Raw genomic sequence first — 21,528 nt, 5'->3', positions numbered from 1 at the left:
ACTGGCCTCTCTAGGCCCCTGCTTGGGATGTGAAATCCAACCGGATTTATCATTCATGTGCTCATGCAATATGCTTTTGTGCGATTTGCAAAGGAACATCACAGATCCTCCCTTTGAAAGGCTAATGGTTGCAACAGTAGGTCAGGAGAATGTGTGCATGCCAGGAGCAGCAAAAGTGGGACGTTCTGAGGGCAAAAACAGGAGCAGAGGTTCAAGTATGTGGGACTAAACTGGGCTGAGAGGAGAGATAGAACTTTAAAAAGAGGGGTAGGAAACAGCAGGTCAACCTTCCCAGCTGGGTTCCTCGGGCTTCAGACCACAGTCACCCGAGGTGTGAGAAGCAACGGTGAAAACTAAACTTGCACTAGTACGAGGGAGGATCTTCAGGCTACACACGGAATCTGTTTAAGCACCTGGAGGACAATAAAGGCCTTTGGCAAAGTGCACACTTACACTAGTAAATGCAGAAAGACGAAGGAATGGCAAGAGGAGAGAGTTCACGCCTAGAGACTATGCAAGAGGGTGGTCCACAGGTCCAATCGAAGCAAAGGGAGTGGAAAAAGGGCGACTAAACGAGTCATCGGGCCTTGAACTCTAGGTGTGGGGAAGACAGTGGGAACACCTCTTGAGTCAGAGCTCCCCACTCGGAGGGGCACCAGGAGGAGCCAAAGTTATAAACACCTCCTCCAGTGACGCCAGGTGGTCGGCTGTGCCTTCCGATTAGCCACTCCGGCCGCCAATCCCGCAGGAGGCGGTGCTGTCCGGGCCGCTCGGGGCTCCGAGTGCGGCTGGCGCGGGCTGAGAGCCCGGGAAGCCGGCGGAGCCGGGTGGCAGGCGAGCCGGGACATCGGGCGCCGCCGCAGAGGTGGGCAGGTAGGCAGTGCGCCGGGTCTAACGGCCTGGGAGGCCGAGCCTCCCCGGTCCCTCACCCCGGGAACCATGCAGTCCCGGGTCCGAGCGGCCGGTCCGGCTGAGCGGGACCGGGGATGCAGCGCTGAACGCCGCGCGCCTGGCTCGGCCCGGGTCCCGGGTGGCCCGCACGAGCTGGCTGGGGACGGCTCTACGTACCCTGGGCTCCTGTGACGTTCTGTTATAAAAGCGGGGCCCGGACTTGTGGCACTGTCGGGGGTCGTCGGGCAGGGGAGCTGCGGGGCAGCCCCGCGTCCCCGCGCGCCGTGGGTCCCATAGGCGATGCTACTGTTTGGCCTGCGCTTCTGAGGAGTCGTACTGTGAGGGGACCCCGGGACCAGCTTTTCATTTTTAACACCTCCGCTTGCCCGATCGTCCGACCGCCCGACCGCCCGACCGCCCGACGCCAGAGCGCCCTAAGGTGACATGCCCCGAAATGAAGCTGCCCCCGGAGGAGTTGAGGCATTCTGCCTTGCAAAAACTCTCCTCCTGCCGGACTACGTGCGGGTCACTGGCTTCTTTTTGGAAGTGCCAGTCTTTCCAAGCCTGGACCTCACGGCCCTGAGTGTGTGTGTGTGTGTGTGTGTGTGTGTGTGTGTGTGTCCAGGAGGAGTGTGGAACGAGGAGTAGGCTGTTCAGGGCAGTGCCACAGAAGGGCAGGGATGGCCCAAGTAGGGCTAGGTGGTGGTAAGGTTCTTTAAACAAGGCATGCTTCAGTCTAGTTACGAAAGACATCTTTTCTGCATTAGGGGGGAAAAAGACATAACCCACAGCCCAAACTGTTATAGAGAATATATGGGGTTTAAGGGTTTGTCGAAATTTCAACAGTGTGAGCCTAGGTAGTATCCTTCTTTCCTCCCTGTCTCCCTCCCTCTCTCTTTGCTTCTCTCTCTCCCTCCCTAGGACTTTCCTCTTTTTAAACCTCCCCCCACCCCCTTTTAGGATTTGGAAAAGAAACAGGAAGTCAGAGATTCAGAGAAAAGAGCGTTCACTCCACAACTATAAACAGTTTATTTTGTGCCAGTAAATATTTCTGAAGTCACTGGAGGTCTTTGGAAAACCTCAGCTTTTGTCTGCCCCCTGCAGAGAAGGTAGATCCCCTTAGAGTTCAAAATTTAGGACATTTTTAGGAGTGGATTATAGCCCCAAAGCCATTCGTAACCAGCCAGGTGGTGCTCTGCTGTGGTACAGCTGCCTTCCACATAGTTACAGAATTGCAGAGTGACCCAGGATATCTCCTGCCTAGACCTGGAGCCATCACAAAACCAAACTCAAGTTTTGAATTTCTTTTATTATGACTTAATTATTGGGCACCAAAGATGTCAAATGTGTGTTTGGTAATCTTAAAGCTTTTCTATTTCATCATAAACATATGTAGCCACCACAGCTAAAGACAAATAGATGTATTTCATTTTGAATTTTCTTGTATCATTTTCGTAGCAAAGCTCTAAGTAAGAGATGTGCACTGTACTTTCATAGGTGAGGTTAACAGTTACTTCTCTATTATTTATCGGTGAGATTCCTGGCAGGGATAATGACTAATAATAAATGGTTAAATCTGTAAATGTGGTCTTAGCATATACCCATTCTTTGTTTGTATATGCTTTTAATTGAGATACAATTCACAAACCATAAAAGCGACCTTTAATGCTGTATAGCTTAGGGAATTTGGGCATATGTGCAAGGTTGTGCAGTCGTCACTCTCCAGTTCTAGAATAGTTCTTCCTCCCCACCAAGAAACTCTAGACCAGTGCTTCTCAACCTGTGGGTCCGAGACCCCTTTGAGGCAGAATGAACCTTTCACAGGGGTCACCTAAGAGCATCAGAAAACACAGATATTTATATTATGATTCATAACGGTGGCAAAATTGTAGTTATAAGTAGCAATAGAAATAATTTTATGGTTGGGAGTCACCACAACATGAGGAATTATATTGAAGGGTCGCAGTTTTAGGAAGGATGAGAACCACTGCTCAAAGCCTGTTGGTAGTCACAATTGCCTTCTCATCTCCTTGGCAACCATTGACCTGCGTTTTGTCTTTGGATTTGTCTGTTCTGGACATTTCATACACTGTTTCCTGGAAGTGTGGACCATAACATAACCTGAAACCTCTGAGGAACATCTGTTTGACTATTTCCAATGTAGCTATGACATTTTAGAGCACCAGTGATATGCAGGAGTTCCGCTCTCTGCACGGTCTCATCAGTCCTTGTTGGTCCATGTTCTTTTCTGCCTCATGTTGAGCCAGATGGGGTGAAGTGGAGTGACATCATGACTTGATTTTTACTTACTCTCTGAGTTTTTTTCTCGTAGTTAAAGATACAGAGAAGTTTTTGTGTGCTTATTGACCATTTATAGATTTCCTTTGGAGAGCTTCTGTTCTCATTGTGCGTTCATGCACATGTTCATGTCTGCACGTGTGTGTGTGTGTGTGTGTGTGTGTGTGTGTGTGTGTGGTGTGTGCACATGCGTGTTTGTACTAGTTAGCTTTATATTGCTGTGATAATTACTATATCCAAAAACAGCTTGGGGGAGGAGAGGGTTTATTTTAGCTTACGGTTATAGTCCATCATGAAGAAGAGTCAGGACAGGAACTCAGGCAGGCAGGAACCTGTGGAGCAGGAACTAAAGTACAGACCAAAGAGGAAAACCTCATCGTGGCATTCTCATGCTGTGCTCAGCCTGCTTTCTTTTCTTTCTTTTTTTTAACTTCTTTTTTCGGAGCTGGGGACCGAACCCAGGGCCTTGCGCTTGCTAGCCAAGCGCTCTACCACTGAACTAAATCCCCAACCCCTCAGACTGCTTTCTTGTACAATTCAGGAACTGTCCAGAGGTAGCACAGCTCCCTGTGGGCTGGGCACACACATTTTTTTTTTTTTTTGGTCAACCCAACACAAAACCACATCACTACTAAACCAAGGCCTTTCCTCTCTTGCCTCCACCCACCATGGATAAAGAAAACGCCCCACAGACTTGCCTCCAGGCAGTCTGTTCGGGGTCAGTTTTCTCAGGTGAAGTTCCTCTTCCCAGATAACTCGGCCTTGTCTCAACTTGACAAAACTCAAGAACCCAGTTAACGCCTTGTCAAATTGACACAAAACACATCACCATTAAACCATAACCTTTTCTCTCTTGTCTCCAAGATGTCATGTTACTATTAAAATGAAACATCCCCACTTCTAAATGTCCCATAGTCTTTAAAATATTTCAACACTTAAAATTCCAAAGTCTCTAAAATTTTCAGTCACTCCAAAAACAAACAAACAAACATCCCAAAGTCCTTTAACTGTAGGTACCTATAAAATAAAAAATGTTATGCACTTTCTTACTCCAAGAAGGGAGAACAGTCACATTCAATTCACACCAAACCACAGTCAAACCATGTAAAGCTCTGTATCAGGCATGTGTCACTCAGCACGTGTCACTCACAATCTTCTGGGCTCCAGAGGGCATCAGCAGCTCTCCCTCTGTGGCTCTGCCGTTCACACCTCATGAAGCACGGTTCAGGTTGAGGCCAGTTCACAGCCGCTGCTGTTCCTTGGTAGTTGCCCCTTAGCACAGCCGTCTCCAGTAGTCTGCTGCAACAAGCACAAGCCTCGCCCAGCTTGTCTCCACGAAGACTTCAATTCTGGTGCTTCTGCTGCAGCTGACGCTGCACCTTGGCAAGGACCTCTCGTGTCTTCTCCCAGTGCCCCGCCTCAGCTGCTCTCCCTGACCCCTCAGCCTTCAAAACCAGCACTATCTGGGTGACTCTTTATACATTACCATGTCTGCCAGCATGAGTGGCAGCCCTGACCTTCTTTGGACCACAGCTTCGGTGCGCTGAACCTAAGGAAATATTCCCGGAAAATTTTACCTCAGTAATGCTGGTGTCTTCATCACTAGTAAGAGCCTCAGCTCTAGCTAACCAGCATTGATTGTCCAAGTAAAGCAAAGGTTTCACTTCGGTGGTTCTGGTCCTTTCTATCACAGCTGATTCTTCAACCCCAGCTGCCCAGATTCTTAATCCAAAGTATTGAATGGCCCCAATGAAGTTTTTAAGGTATTCTGATAGTTGCAATTTATAAATGTTTGTTGCAGTTTTCCTCTTAACCCAGGAGCTCCCAAATAATTGAGACTTGACTATTATATTTATATGACAATTTTTTTTCTTTTTTTCGGAGCTGAGGACCGAACCCAGGGCCTTGCGTTTGCTAGGCAAGCGCTCTACCACTGAGCTAAATCCCCAACCCCTATATGACAAGTTTTAAGGGCACATCAACTAGGCAATATTGCTCTATTTTAATCCTTTAAAATAATCAGGCTTTCTGTCAAAATTCCAATGATACTTGTATTTTAGTACTGATCAGGCTCTTTAGGCTCTCAGCGTTTTCTCATGGCATCTCCTGAACTCTCTCCCTACTTTCTGTTCCCTCCTCCCTTCACTGGGAAGAAGTCCAGCCCCATTTTCTCCCCTGCTCAGTCATTGGCTGATCATCTTTTTCATTGACCAATCAGGGAACAAATGGGGAGCAATGCCTATACAACATTCAGGCACCAGATACTTAGAATAAGGATTGTAACCAGATATGGGGCCCAGAGATCCGCATTTGAATGATACAAGGATAATTTTAACACAGGGCACAACAACGCCATGCCTACTGTACTCTCAAACTTCCGTCTGGAACTGCACAAGCCAGGCCTGCGCTCAATGGCTTTTCCAAACTCCTTGCACGATCCTCCTTTAAAAAACAAAGAACAAAAAACCAAAAACCAAACCTGTGTAGCTTAGAAGCAAAGAACCACCAGGCCAAACTCAGCCCCGAAGGAGAGGAGTCAGAAGGTTTGTAGGGAGCAGAGGGGTCAAGGACACCACAAGATCACAGCCCACATAATCAACTAGGCAGGGCTTTTAGAGGCTCTCAGAGACCAACAATCAGGGAACCCGCGCGAGTCTGAGCAAGGTCCTCTCCATGTATGTTTCAGTTGTATAGCTTGGTCTTCTTGCAGACTCCTAACAGTGGGAGCAGGAGGGTGTCTCTGTCTCTTTCAGCTGCTCCTAGGACCCCTTTCCTTCTCCTGGGTTGCCTTGTCCAGCCTTTATATAAAGATATACACCCAGTCTTATTGTAACTTATTATGCATGTTCCATTAATGTCCCTGTGAGCCTGCTCTTTTCCGAAGGGAAACGGAGGAGGAGGAGTGGATCTGGGAAGGTGGAGGAAGAACTGGGAGTGGAGGGAGAAGATACTGCAATTGGGATATAATATATGAAAGAAAAGATAAATTGAAAATATATGACCGCGTCGATCATAGCAATAGTCCACGCTCTGGTCCAATTTCTGTCTACCTGTCTATTGCTGTGATAAAACACTGTGACTGAAGGCAACTTGGGGAGGAAAGGATTTTTTTCAGCCAACAGTAGAGAGATCATACAATCTGTCTCTGAGGAGCCTGGAGATAGGACTGAAGCAGAGGCCATGAAGGAATATGGTTTGTTCCTCATAGTTTGCTCAGACTGGCCTCTTATACAGCTCAGGACCACCAGGGTGACCTTGCCCCACCCCCATGGCCTGAGCCCACCCATGTCAGTCATCAGCCCAGAAAATATCCTACTGCTGGCCTACTGATCTAGGCATTTTCTCGTTTGAGGTTTGAATCAGCTTCTCAGGCCTGCAGGGCAAGCACTTGGGCAAGCAAACCATCTTCCCAGACCCTGATTTTGCCAGCTTTTGGGATCCTTTTTTTTTCCTCACACTGAGTTGCCTCATCTAGTCTTAATGAGTGGAAGTGCTTACAACTTGATAGGTCTTACTACAATTTGCTATGCCAAGTTTGGTTGATATCCAGGCGAGGCTTGCCCTTTTCTGAAGAGAAATGGAGGAGTGGGTTTAGGGAGAGGCAGAGGAAAGGGGAAGAGAAAAAGTGGGGGAAGGGCTGGGAGGAGACAAAGGGAGAGGCAAATGCAGTCTCAGATGTATAAAGTAATAATAATAAAAATTAAAATTAGATTGTCCTTTTTTATTACTTTTTTTTTATTAACTTAAGTATTTCTTATTTACATTTCGAGTGTTATTCCCTTTCCCGGTTTCTGGGCCAATAGATTGTCCTTTTTGGTTTTGATTTTGAGACAGGGTTTTAAAAGCTCTATAACTCTGTCTGTCCCGGAACTCCCTCTATAGACCAGGCTGGCCTTGAACTCACAGAGATCTGCCTGCTTCTGCCTCCTCCGTGCGGGGATTTAAAGGCATGTGCCACTAAATCTGGAAGATTGTTTTTGTTGTTAAGTTGTTTGGATCATTTCCATATTCTGCACATGTTTTGACTTTTCTCACATGTTTGACTTTCAGAAATCTGTCCGTAGGCTATTTTTTTTTCTTTTTTCTTTTTTTCAGAGCTGGGGACTGAACACAGGGCCTTGTGCTTGCGCTCTACCAATGAGCTAAATCCCCAACCCCCGTAGGCTATTTTTCTACAAGTTCTTCATAGTGTCCTTAGAGGCACACAATTCCCAAATCTCGATGATGTATCATGTATCTATTTTCTGAGTTCTTAGAGCTTTGGGTTACATTTAAGCCTTTGATACATTCTATGCTAATTTGTGTATCTGGGATGAGGGAGCAGAGACTACATTCACTTTTCAGCATCTGGAGTTTTAGTTGCACCACATCCTATGTTGAAAACACTATTGCCTTTCCTGTTCAATGGCCTTGGTACTCTTTCAGAAACAGGTTGATTGTGATCACGAAGTTGTATTTCTGGGTTCAACCTTAATCTGCTAATGTCTTTCTTCACGTAACTGTCTTGGGTACTGTATTGAGTTTTGAAGTCTGGATATGGGACTCTTTAAGCCCTTCTAGATTGTTAGGTGCCCTTAACTTCCTAGGTGGATTTCAGGATGCCCTGCCAGTCCCCTCCCTCAGGTCAGTCGGAATATTCAGTTACTGTGTTACTCAACCATTTGCAAGTCCTGCCATCTGCAGATTACAGTCCACAAACACTCCATTCCTTCAGTTCTTCAGACCCGACATATATAACAACATTGCTGCCCTTGTAGAACCATTCGTTTGTTTCTAAATCACGGGATGATAATTTCATTATTAAGGTGAAAGCTATCATAAGCACAAATCATTTATTTTTGTGCTTAAGGAAAACAGTTGTCAAGCTGGTCTTTTGTAGGTTGCAGGATTTTTGTTTGTTAGTTTTGTGGGTTTTCTTTTGAGATGGTCTATCTATGTAGTCTTGGCTGGCCTGGAACCCGGAACTTACAGTGTAGCCCAGGAGGGCCTTGAATAGGCTATAACCTTCCTGCCTCAGCCTGTCCCATGCCAGGATTCCAAAGGGAGCTTGCAGTGCAGGTTTTACGATTTGGCATATGCTTAGGGAACGGGCTATATTTCAGTCAATACTGGGGAATTCTGGGTATTCGTGATCATGTGTTCTCCTAGACTGGGGGCTTGGTTCCTTTGGGAAATCCATTCCTAATGCAGATTTCATCACTTCATGGCAAAGGTCATTCAGAAATACAATTAGGCCCCAAACCGTTAAGAAGTGTCCAGGTTGCTGATGTCAGCAGTCCTTCAGACTTGCAAGATAGCTTCCCTGACCTAGATCTGCCTCCCTCTGAAATTAACCTCCTTCAAAATGACAGGTGATGGGGGTTGGGGATTTAGCTCAGTGGTAGAGCGCTTGCCTAGGAAGCGCAAGGCCCTGGGTTCGGTCCCCAGCTCCGAAAAAAAGAACCAAAAAAAAAAAAATGACAGGTGATATAGAAAACACTGAGTCAGCCAGATAGACTGTGCAGGTGGCACATGCTTTTGATCCCAGCACTCGGGAGGCAGAGGCAGGTGGATACCTGAATTTGAGGCCAGCTTTGTCTAGAGAGTGAGTTCCAGGACAGCTAAAGGTTTTTCTTGGAAAAAAAACCAAAACCAAACCAAGCCAAACCACTACGTCCAGATTTACTAAATGCAGATGATTCTAATTTTCATCTTTATCCGTTTCCTCTTTCTCCCTGAAATGAAAATGTACTTGTCAGATCTCTAATAACTTCCCTGGTTAGATAAGCGAGAGGCTTTCTGGCCTGAGAGACTTCGCCTGGGCCCAGACAAATCCAAAGTGGTACCAGGTTATCACTCTAGTGCAAATCTAAACCATAATTCTAGCTCATGGATGGTCTTTCCATAGGTTATTTTGTCCTATTACCAACACGTTATGGTATGTCTGCAAATCGGAGAGCGAGTGTGAATTATGAGTGGATAGTTTGTCTTCCGTTGGGAAGAGTTATGCACAATAGTCTGTGTCTGGGCTGTGCTCTCGCAGGCCAGAGTTCTACTGGAAGCAATGCCGTCTCAGAACCTAAGACTTGTGTGTGGGGGCTGGGGATTTAGCACATTGGTAAGGTCCTGGGTTCGGTCCCCAGCTCCGAAAAAAAGAAAAAAAAAAAAAAGAAAAAAAAAAAAAAGAAAGAAAGACTTGTGTGTGGACGGCGTTCAGTACATTGGGTCATTTCTTGCATTATCTTCAAGAATAATGTGTGTATTGACTGTTCTCTCTCTCTCTCTCTCTCTCTCTCTCTCTCTCTCTCTCTCTCTCTCTCTCTCTCTCTCAGAACTATGGAGGAGTCCTCTGAGCCGGAAAGACCCATAGATTGGAAAGAACGCTGTGTAGCTCTGGAGGCTCAACTAATGAAATTCCGAGTTCAAGCAAGCAAGATCCGAGAGCTCCTAGCAGACAAAGTAAGCCTTCCCCAGAGTTTTCACTACTGTTGGTTATCGAATCCCTGTTTAATGTGCATTAAGTGACCTCATTATTCCTGGGAGGGCAACACTTTTAAAAATAATGAACGTAGTTTAACTTTTTATGAAGTATTTGAAGCTACACTTGGTCCAGTCTTTCACCAAATATGGGACAAAAAAACCCCCATTTGTTTGTGACCACCAGTTGAATATGGGAATATTACATGTTTGATGAATACAGAGTTGATTCATTCCAGAGAGAAAGCTATAATTCATTTGATTTATTAAAGGAATTTAATAGCATTTTGATCTGCTTTCTGTTGAAGAATACTTTTAAGCCTGGTACAGTGCCACAAGCTCGTAATCCCAACACGGAGGCGGGAAGGTCACACGCTTAAGGCCGGCCTGAGCCACACAGCAAAATACCATCTCAGTAAAACAGAGCAGACAAAAACGATTTAAAAGTAATTATAGACGAAAACTCTCCACTGACAGTAAAATGTGCTTATAATATACGTGAAAGAATTCACCTGCCTAGGAATTTCTAATTATATCTTAAAAAATTATCATTGGAGCTTGAACTGAGTGTAGTATACTCATATTCTTCTATTAATAGTAATATAATTAGATTTTTGTCACTATATTTTATACATAAATACATACACATGCGCGCGCGTGCACACATACACACACACACACACACACACACACACACACACACGTCTCTGATTCCTGGGAACTTGGATTCTAGACTTTGCTGTCTGAAATAATACTGATTTCCTTTCTAATGCTATGATGAACACCATTGCCAAGAGCAAAGTAGGGAGGAAAGGGTTCATTTTGTTTGTGTCTGGATCCAAGTCCATCACTGAGGGAAGTCAGGGCAGGAATTCAAGCAGGAACAGGCAGGGACCACGGAGAACTGGGACTTCCTGGCCTGCTTCAGGTTCACGTCCAGTTACCTTTCTTATTTCCCAGGGCTACCTGACCAAGGTGGCACTGCCCTTGGTTGGCTTGGGCCCTCACATTAATCAACCTGCCTATATGCAATCTGATGGGGACAGTTCCTCACTGAGATCCCCTCCTCTCAGAACAGTTTGTGTCAAGCTGACAAAACAAATCAGTGCAGATATGCGTGCCACATGTGACTGCGGAACATTTTGACTAGGTTTGTTCAAACTCAAGGATGTAGCAAATGTAAAATACACTGTGGGTTTCAGAGATTTTACATGGGGAAAAAAAAGATAAAACGGTTTATCGATAATGATTATATTGACTGTGTTGAAAGTATTTTGAATATTGAGTTACTTGAGCAATATTATATTTTCTTTGGCTCTGTATTGCATGTTCTGGAGAATTTAAAACCAACATGTGATTCTCATATTTCTAGATAATGTTATCTCTCTATCTATCTAGATATTCCTAGTAACTGATTGGGAGAATTTACAAGTGTTTTTCGTCTGTTTGTTTTTAAGATTTTAAAAAATTTTATGTATGTGAATGTTTTATCTGCATGCACATCTGTCTGTGCACCAGAAGAGGACATCTGATCCCCTGAGACTCCAGTTAGAGATGGCTGTGAGCCACCATGTGGGTGCCGGGAATCGAACCCAAGAGTAGCCAGTGCTCTTAACCTTTGGGCTAACTCTCCAGACCCACAGGGGTTGTTTTAATCTTGACTTCACATTGTTTTCGGATAGAGACTGGCACTTGTGTCACTTCTCCATCAAAGCCTTAAATCTTGGTTTCCTGCTAGGCAGGCATCCCTTAGAAGTGTCTTAAAAAAGTCCAGTGGAACACCTTTCTGTTGAAACCTTTCCATTTCTTTTTTTTTCCCCCCCACCCCGGAGCTAGGGACCAAACCCAGGGCCTTACGCTTGTTAGGCAAGCACTCTACCACTGAGCTAAATCCCCAACCCTAACCTTTCCATTTCTTATCCTTAGCCTCTCTCAGGTGGAAAGACTAAAGTGCCCTCCTCAGCCCTGTTCACAGACGACCCAGTGACAGGCTCCATGGAATGGGTCCTCAATGTTAATGTTGTCTCTTGTTAATTTTAGGGTAAAGATTAAGGCTTGAAAAGATTCCAGTTTGAATATCTATAGCTAAGGGAAACTTAACTCAAAAGTTGATTATCATTCACGGGGTGTTATTTTTTTTCTCGTTTTGATATAAGAATCATTTCTCATGTTGAAAGGTAATTTATATAGTATTCTCCACAAGCCCAACTACCTAGACATGATTTTGTTTACCTTATCAGTGATTTCCTGGGACTAACCCTTGTCTTCCTAGTTGTTACCTTTGACATCTGACCTGCTAACCAACGGACTAAATAGAAGTTCTGTTTGTTGGTCTCAATTAGTTAACCTTATATTTAATTTGTATAGCAATTTTTGTTCCCCCACCACCCACTTTGTGTGTGTGTGTGTGTGTGTGTGTGTGTGTGCGCGTGCTCACTCGCGCGCGCGTGCACATGTGCGTGTGCATGGAGGCCAGAGAACAACCTCAGATTCACAACCCGTGGAGTATGACCCCATTGGGGTTGCATATCAGATGCCTGCATATCAGATATTTACGTTATGATTCATGACAGTAGCAAAATTACAGTTTTGAAGTAGCAACGAAATAATTTGGGGAATCACAGCATGAGGAACTGTATTAAGGGGTCACAGCATTAAGAAGGTTGAGAACCACAGATCTCTCAGCCTTGTTTTTCTGAGACAGGATCTCTTCACTGGGATCTGGAGCCTACTGACTATTTTTGCTGGATGGCCATGGAACCCCAAGGGTCTTCTGGCCTCTCGCTCCCAGGTGCTGGGGTTATAGAGCACACCAGCACACCGCCAGCTTTTTATGTGGATTTGCTGGACCAAATTCAGGTCTTCTTGATTGCATAGCAAGCATTGAGCTATCTCCCCAGCCCCTATTTTGTACTTTTAAAAGCCATTACAGCAAGGTCCTTATGAAGATTTTTTTAAAAAGATTTATTCATTTATTATATATAAGTACACTGTAGCTGTCTTCAGATACATCAGAAGAGGGCATCGGATCTCTTTATAGATGGTTGTGAGCCACCATGTGGTTGCTGGGAATTGAACTCATGACCTCTGGAAGAGCAGTCGGGTGCTCTTAACCGCTGAGCCATCTCTCCAGCCCCCATGAAGATATTTTTTAAATGTATAAAGGTATTGTTTTCTCTGTAAGTACGGTTATAAATTGTTCTTTTGATTATCTGTATACTATTATATTTACTTTTTAATGAATGATTATTAAAAGAAGCATTGGTTTAAAATCACCGTCCTTTAAAAACAGTGTCTAATTTATAACTCTGGCTTCAGATCCAGGAGATGGACTCACTCAGAGGTGTTTTCCTCTACTTTTTTTTTTTCTTTTTTTTTTCGGAGCTGGGGACTGAACCCAGGGCCTTGTGCTTGCTAGGCAAGCGCTCTACCACTGAGCTATACCCCAGCCCCCTACTCAGAGGTGTTTTATACATTGGAAAATGACTGAGTACCAGTAACTCTTGGCTCCCAGTAATCACACTCAACACTACAGTGAGACTAAAAACTTTCACAGTGTTTCTTTTTGTTCTTATATTCCATTATGAAATATTATTCTCAGGTTTAAAAACTATTTTTGATATCCATTTAAATTAAAATGCCAACTATTTATTGACTTATGTGCTGAATATTTTATAGGTAAAGTGTACCAAATTCATCTGGCAACTTGCGAAGGTTTAGATTTTGTCTCTATTTTATGGATTGGACAACTGATGCTTAATATGGCCCACGTTTATCCTAAGTAATTTATATCTTTAATCTTTGCAATAATTTATTTTCACTGTGAAATAGGTTTTAATATTACCCACACTTGTACAAGGGGATAATTAGATATAAAAAGTTACTTAGCTTGCCTGAATTTATATCAGAAAGAAAGTGATAAAGCCAATATTTAAACCCAGATTTTCTGTCTTTTAAGCCTGAAGTGAGTTATGTGTCAACTTGGGTTGCTTTCTGGTCTGTCTGCCAACTCTTCATTCCCCCGTACAACAGATGTAGCCATCTCTCGGTGTTGGATGTTTATGTGTTTGCAGCATTTGCCATTTATGGAACAGTCCACATTTTTAAAGTAAGCCCCGTGGCATCGTGGGTAAGTGCCAGAGAGAGTCAGATGTTGCATTCCTGAGGCTTGTCCTCTCCACCTACATCTTTAGCTTTGCGTTGGGACGTGTGCTCAGAGCTCCTCCCTCACAGGTCTCCATACCTTCTCCCCTCATGGAGGTAGCCCCAAGGCTGAAGATTCTTGAGAGAATACTAATTTGTTTCTTTAGATCTTTGCCAGAAGTCGTAGCCAACTTTCTCCTGGAACAATGCTTGTTCTTAGCTTTCTTTCTTTGTCTGTGGCATACAAGCAGCCAACTCTTACACTAACCGTGGTTCCCAAGCTTTGACTACGGCCTTGAGCTTGTTTAAACCCTACAGGAAGTCTATGGCGGTGACTGTCATTGGCTCTAATCTAAGGGTGCAAACATTGGGGGCTTGGAATAAATGGTTGGCCTGTTCGCTGACACATAGCTAACCAATGGTGAGCTGTCTTCAAATCATGCACCTTTCAGATCTGTCCTGATACAACTCAGAGTATTTGGTGCATGGAAATAGCCTGCTGTTGCTTTCTCCCATCTTCCCCTCTGTCCCCTTCCTTGTCCTGTTGAGGATTGAACCCAGGACCCTGCAATGTTCAGAGCTCTGCTGTTGAACTAAGCCCCTACCTCCCTTAATCTCTATGAACAGATTATACTTGTGACATTCAGGAAGACATTCAGGTAATTACAGATCAATACCAAACTCATTTCTGAATTTTTTAGAGGAACGGTCTGAGACAATTCAGAGTGTTATATGTAAGTGAATAGAATACAATATGTGAGAGGTTTTCTTTTTTTAAGAAAGATTTTTTGGCACCTATTTTTTAAATCACGATTTTCAAGTAACTTAGAATATTGAAGCTTGAGAAGGAAAATAGCCTTATTGAAGTCTTGGGCAAGTGCTGCTGTAAACGGGAGAGGTCTTTAGAGGAATGTAAGGAATGGTGTTGGAAATATCCTTAGTATGCCAAATATAAACTCTTCAGAGAAGCTGAGGCGGAACCAGCTTCCCCGCTTACAAGTTCGTTTTCTGAGGCGGGGAGGGAAAGGACAAGTTTGTCTCTGAGTTAAAGTGAAATGCTACTTTCTATGAATTAGTTTCTCAGTGAAAAGGGAGGAGAGACTATGAAGTGGTTCCCCTTTAGACATCACCATGGCAACTGCCTCCTGCTCTAACCTGACGTAGCTCCAGCGTCTGGCATCTCCCGACAACGGTGGCTTTCTTTTCTTGAGTGGGATTCCCCTGAAGCAGTTTAGGACCTTCTAGGATTGAGGAGTCACCAAACATCAGAGCACATCCAGGACAGTGCTGCCAGCAAAACCATTTAAATAAGACACCCACGATGGCACCTCACGATGCACAATGCTGACTGGAAATTCCACATGTGATAGTGAGGCTTCCTAGGCCATTTTAAATGTCACTCTTCAGGGCTGTTGGATGAAGATGCTATGAGAAATAAAAATGTTTAGTGATAGTCTTTAATGAATTTTATAGGGAAAACCCGGAAGACGCCTGCTGAGAAATTGTGTCCATATCATTACGTGTGGACCCCTAAAGCATCCTGCCTGAATTAGTTTGTGGGGCCATTTTATTCGTTCACAGGCCTATAACAGAGAGGACTGCTGTATGTGTGGCTCCAAGTTTAATGGCAAGATTCTTGTCTGCTACTTGTTGCTAAGATCACTGTGGCTACAAAGAACGGTTTTTGAGTAATAAATCAAGCACAAAGCTTAGAATTTGATGCCAGTTTATAAAATGTTTAACCGTATTTTCAGTAAAACTTTATATGGGGAAATCTGATCATCTCATACTGGCTTGGTATGTGTTGAGTGGACTTGACTAAGGATTACATTAGGATTTACACCATGAAAGTAAAATCGGTTGTGAACGTGTCCTGTGGGTTTTAAGTATTCTGCAACATTATTTCCCAGCTCAAATGATTATAAAAATGAAATAGGCAACACGAAACTGTTTCTGTCAGTTTACTACTGTGTTTGAACCGGCTTTGAGTAGATTGGACATATATATACATATATACATATATATATATATGTTAGTGAAATGTGAAGTGTTAGGTACTTATGGTCCATAATTTAAATTCTGAATATTAGCAATTGCTTTTTGTAAAAGTTTATCCTTAGTTCTAAACCATTTTGAAAATTCTATCATTCCCTTTGTTCATTATTAAGCAAACACTTCTTAATGTTTTGGGGTAATATTCATTATCTTTGCCTTAGCCATTATTGTATAAATATATAAATATATGCAATAGAGTGGGGCAGAGGTGGGGGGGAGAGAGAGAGACAGAGAGAGAGAGAGACAGAGAGAGAGAGAGAGAGAGAGAGAGAGAGAGAGAGAGCGCTAGCCAAAACTATTAGATTATAAATGTAGGTTTGAGTTCTAGGACAGCTAGGGCTACACAGAGAAACCCGGGTTGTATCTCTATCCTTCTGTTCTTTCTGTGAGCGATTCCCTGATATATAACTTATAATTCTTTCTATTGGGAAGATGACGCCAGTAAAGTTACTTGCTGTGCAAGTATGAGGACTGAAATTTGGATCCCTAGCGCCCATATAAAAGTTGGGGGTGGGGAGATCAGAGCTAGACACATCCCTGGAGCTCACTGGCCAACAGGCCTAGCCATTCAGTAAGAGACCACATCCCAAAAGATAAGATGGAGAATGAATGAGGGAGACACCTGTTTACATCTGGCCTTCACAAGCATGTGCATTTATGCATGCACACACACACTCACTTACACACACACACACAACTATACCAACAAGTATGTACACCACACACACACACACACACAACTAAACCAACAAGTATATACACCACACACACTAACACACACACACATACACAACTAAACCAACAAGTATGTACACCACACACACTAACACACACACACATACACACACATACACACACATACACACACACACACACACACAACTAAACCAATAACTATATACACCACACACACTTAATTATCCCTGCCGTCGCGTGACTGAAGGTTACTTTATTATTTGCTTTGCTGTGATAAAACACCATGACGTAGAGGAGAGATTATTTGGCTTGTGGCTCCAGTGTTGTAAGACCATGACGGTGGGGTGCAGTCATAGCGACAGGCAGCAGGCATGGTGGCAGAGACGGGAAGCTGAGCATTGTCATGTCAGAGTGCAAACATGAAGAAGAGACTGCGTGCAATGGGGGTAGCTCTTTGCTTTCCAAGTCTGACCCGGGTGGGTCTTTCTTCAGCCTGGCCACACCTCCTAAACCTCCCCAAGCAACAGCATCGACTGGGAACCATGTGTTGAAATGTCCGAGATTGAGTGGGACATTTCTCAAACCAGCACAGTTTACCAGTGAAGAGTTCCTAGGCTCAAGGCATCATGCAGGATAGAAGTAAATGCTAATGGTTTCGGTTACGATCCGTATGGGTTTAGGCTTGGCAGCGTTTTCCTGTGGTTCTGCATTACTCTGTATTGTGTGGGCGGTTGATGTACAGCTGCGGTTCAACCAGGGAGTGGGAATAAAAAACTGATTGCCAGCACCACTACCAGCTAGAAGTGTGATTCTGCACACAGCGAGCTCACTCTAAATGCAAGCTCCTGTTTCTTGCTGGGAACACTTTCCACTCCGTACAGTGACTGCAGCACCGTGTATTTGAAAGTTCTTGCTTCTTCAACATTTTTAGCATTTCTAAAACGTCCTCTGGAGTCCCTTATCTGTCTTTCCTCTGAGATTATTTCCCTCTTTCTGTGGTTGTTGCTTTTTCAAGAGGCAAGCTCTTCCCATGTGTTGGCTGATCTTTGGTGGTCTGTTTACATTTAAGAGCGGGACATCTGGGAACCTCTCTGACAGCTGTGTATACAAGGCTGCTGCTGGTCCACTCTCGACTTTGTTTTCTGGTCAGTGTTAGGACACTGCTGTGAGCTCGTAAATGTGACAGTTGTTGCACGAATACGCTTCAAACAATTTATTCAACTTTGTAAGGGAAGAAAGTTTTAGTTGTTTTTTTCTTTTTAAACAGGAAATGAATCCTTAGTTGATGGATGTTTGGTATACGTGAGTCAGTGAGACATCTAAGCAGTCACATGTCTTCATGAATACACCCTCTTTATCAGCACGATACATATTTTCTCTCTAGTCATTGCAGGGTTCTAAGGAGCTGATGGCCTTCAGGAGGCTCAGGACCCTCAAATCTAGGCTGTTTTGCATCATTCCGCTTCATACTTTCAGGGAAACAAGCAGGTAGCCTAGAGAGGACCAGGAACTGGAAGCCTTTTAAGCTTCTCAGAGGCAGCATTAGACGATAAAAAACCAAAACACACACACACACACACACACACACACACACACACACACACACACACATATCATGGTGCATATGCTGAGGTCAGCAATTAATTGCTTGCAACAATCAACTAGTATTCTCCTTCAAGCATGTGAGAGCTGGGGAGAAAGTTGACTGAAAGTACCTTTATCTACCGAACCATATTCCCCCAAATATGAATCTTGTCTGAGAGGTCACAGGATATTTTTAACACATGTTGCATCACATGTAACCATTCTGAGAGACTTCAGGAGAATGGGTCCCATTAAAAGGAGGAAGTAAACTCAGGCTCCAGATGACAGAGTACAGGGAGCAGGTGACCCAGGGCAGAAGAAAGTGACAGACAACTCTTTCAAAAAGACAGTTGGGCCCAGACCGAGGCTAATGTTCACACTGGCACGTTCAGAGGCTTTGGGTGTGGCTTCAGAAGAAGTGTAGAAATCCAAGATCTGAGTGAGCTCTTTGAGACATAGCTGGGACGGTGGTGGGAATTTGGAAGTTTCATTTTAAGGACTACGTAAAGAAAAAAATAACTCATCAAATTCTAGGAGAAAGGCTATTTAGTAAAAGTAAGTACCTCGGTGACGCGTGGCTGAATGTCACATCAGTCACATGCGTGCTATGGCTCTCATTCACTGAAACCATGACAAGGATCTCAGAGTGCGCTTTAAATAAGGGACCGCATGAAGAAGCAGAGGCAACAGGAGACGTGATGTGGATCTAGACTGATGGCAAGAAATCTTTATTTTCCATTAAGGAAATAAGTGGGAAATCATTTTTAAGAAGGAAGGTCAACAGAAATAGAAGTGTGCTATTTAGAACATGTGGCAACTATGAAAAGAATTGGCTAAAAATGTCCACTGTGCTTATTAATAAGCCTTTTGGAATTAGTTGATGTATTTGTATATTTATAGCCTTGATAAACAGAAAAGTAAACAGAAAAACCAAGTTGTGAAGTAAATAGATGTGTTTAGTCTTTTGATGGGAAATCTGAATATTTCCAAGGATATTTCCTTGGAAATTATTATTTAAACACAATCATTTCTTCTGACTTCTCAAAATATTTGAACAAAAATAAAACCTACGTGACAGTTTTACACATCATATATAGTATACACACACAATACACACACACCATACATATACACATTCACACACTTTCACACATACCATACACACACACACCACACACCACACACACACACACAATACACACATTCACACACACAATACACACATTCACACACACACACTACACACATTCACACACACATATACACACACATCCACACACACACACTACACACATTCACACACACACACACTACACACATTCACACACACATATACACACACATTCACACACACACAATACACACATTCACACACACACAATACACACACACACCACACACACACACACTATACACATTCACACACACAATACACACATTCACACACACACACTACACACATTCACACACACATATACACACACATTCACACACTTTCACACATACCATACACACACACCACACACCACACACACACAATACACACATTCACACACACAATACACACATTCACACACACAATACACACACACACACCACACCACACACACACACACACACTACACACATTCACACACACACTACACACATTCACACACACACACTACACACATTCACACACACATATACACACACATTCACACACTTTCACACATACCATACACACACACCACACACCACACACACACACAATACACACATTCATACACACAATACACACATTCACACACACACACACTACACACATTCACACACACATATACACACACATTCACACACTTTCACACATACCATACACACACACCACACACCACACACACACACAATACACACATTCACACACACAATACACACATTCACACACACACACTACACACATTCACACACACATATACACACACATTCACACACTTACACACATCACACACACACACAGCTTTCCCCTGGCTGGGGATGGAACCCCAGTCTCATACTTTATTAGTCTCATACTTTATAAGTATTTGCTTTACCACTAATTCCACCCCAGCTCTCCTGTATATGTTTTGATTTTTGAACACTTAGAATTATGATTGTTATATTTTCTTTTTTTTTCAAGATATATTTATTTTATTTATATGAGTACACTGTAGCTGTCTTCAGACACACCAGAAGAGGGCATCAGATCTCATTACAGATGGTTGTGAGCCACCATGTGGTTGCTGGGAATTGAACTCAGGACCTCTGGAAGAGCAGTCAGTGCTCTTAACCACTGAGCCATCTCTCCAGCCCCATGATTGTTATATTTTCTTGATGAATTATTCCATTCATAACTTATCCTATTACTCATAAAACTTTGGCACAGAAATCTCCATTTTTAAAATATTCTTGGTAAGTTTTTCATCCTTTTACTTACATCTGTAGCTGTCTTCAGATACACCAGAAAAGGGGCATCAAATCCCATTACAGATGGTTGTGAGCCACCGTGTGGTCCCTGGGAATTGAACTCAGGACCTCTGGAAGAGCAGCCAGTGCTCTTAACCACTGAGCCATCTCTCCAGCCTTACAACATCTTTGTAACATTTTATTTGTTTGTTTAAGACAGGGTTTCTCTATACCTTGGCTATTCTGGAACTCACTCTGTAGAACCAGGCTTGCCTCAAACTCACAGAGATCTTTCTGACTTTGCCTTCCAAGTGCTGGGATGAAAGGCAAGTGCCGCCAGGCCTGGCCCATGATACTTATCTGAGGTATCATCTTTAAGCATCTCTTTAAATATGTCTGAAATTATTATAAATGTGCCTTATTTTTCTTTATCTCCCTTTATGTTTAACAGCTGCCAGCATAAGCAGTAGATGAGGAACTGGTCTGACAAGGAGATACTGGGGAGTTGGCTTATGATTAACAACTTGGCAGAGCACCACATTGGGGCTGATACTGGGTGCGGGGTGGAGATCCAGAGGGATGGAAGGATCCAGAGAGCTGCTGGAACCGTTAGGATGGTCACTAGCCACTTGTTTGCTAGAAAGCCCTCTTCAGGAACTGAATGGATTTCCAGAACAAAGACTAGTCCTCAGAATTTAGGTAATGCTGTGGCTTTGTTGGGAACTAGAAGATACTGTACGTTTAAGCCCATTCAAAGCCATAGAATGGGAAAACGCCAAGCAACGAGACTTGCTTTAGCTGTCTTGCCTTCAAGAAAACTAGTAGTTTTTTCCAGTGTTACCACAAAACCACGGGCTTTGAAAGACTGTGGCGTGTGGGGGTGGGCTGGAGTAGGCACAGTGAGATGAGCGAACACAACTGGCTGTCTTCCCTTTGGAGAATAATTCACCCACAACAACTCTTCGGGCTACCTTGGCTTTGCAA

The 21,528-nt window shown here is 43.6% G+C and overlaps 2 protein-coding genes across 10 annotated transcripts in view; one reads left to right on the top strand and one right to left on the bottom strand.

Moving 5' to 3' along the window:
* Positions 1-577: 577 nt before the first annotated feature.
* On the bottom strand, positions 578-1,375 carry LOC148005051 (uncharacterized). The gene is given in 6 exon segments (XM_087555188.1): positions 578-840; positions 843-956; positions 959-1,108; positions 1,111-1,173; positions 1,176-1,194; positions 1,268-1,375. Coding segments are annotated over 6 exon segments (717 nt in total).
* The window catches only part of Plekhh2 (pleckstrin homology, MyTH4 and FERM domain containing H2), a 110,969-nt gene continuing 90,241 nt past the window's right edge, over positions 801-21,528 (top strand). For 3 of the 9 annotated variants that reach the window (XM_087553046.1, XM_087553038.1, XM_087553041.1), the window contains exons 1-2: positions 801-873; positions 9,501-9,627. In XM_087553046.1, the coding sequence (XP_087409172.1) occupies positions 9,505-9,627 (123 nt within the window). In that variant the 5' untranslated portion in view covers positions 801-873; positions 9,501-9,504. 9 annotated transcript variants of the gene reach the window in all.

This window comes from Rattus norvegicus, chromosome 6 (genome assembly GCF_021556685.1).
Source record: "Rattus norvegicus strain SHRSP/BbbUtx chromosome 6, alternate assembly SHRSP_T2T, whole genome shotgun sequence".
Taxonomy (NCBI): domain Eukaryota; kingdom Metazoa; phylum Chordata; class Mammalia; order Rodentia; family Muridae; genus Rattus; species Rattus norvegicus.
This window is presented reverse-complemented; position numbering and strand designations above follow the sequence as displayed.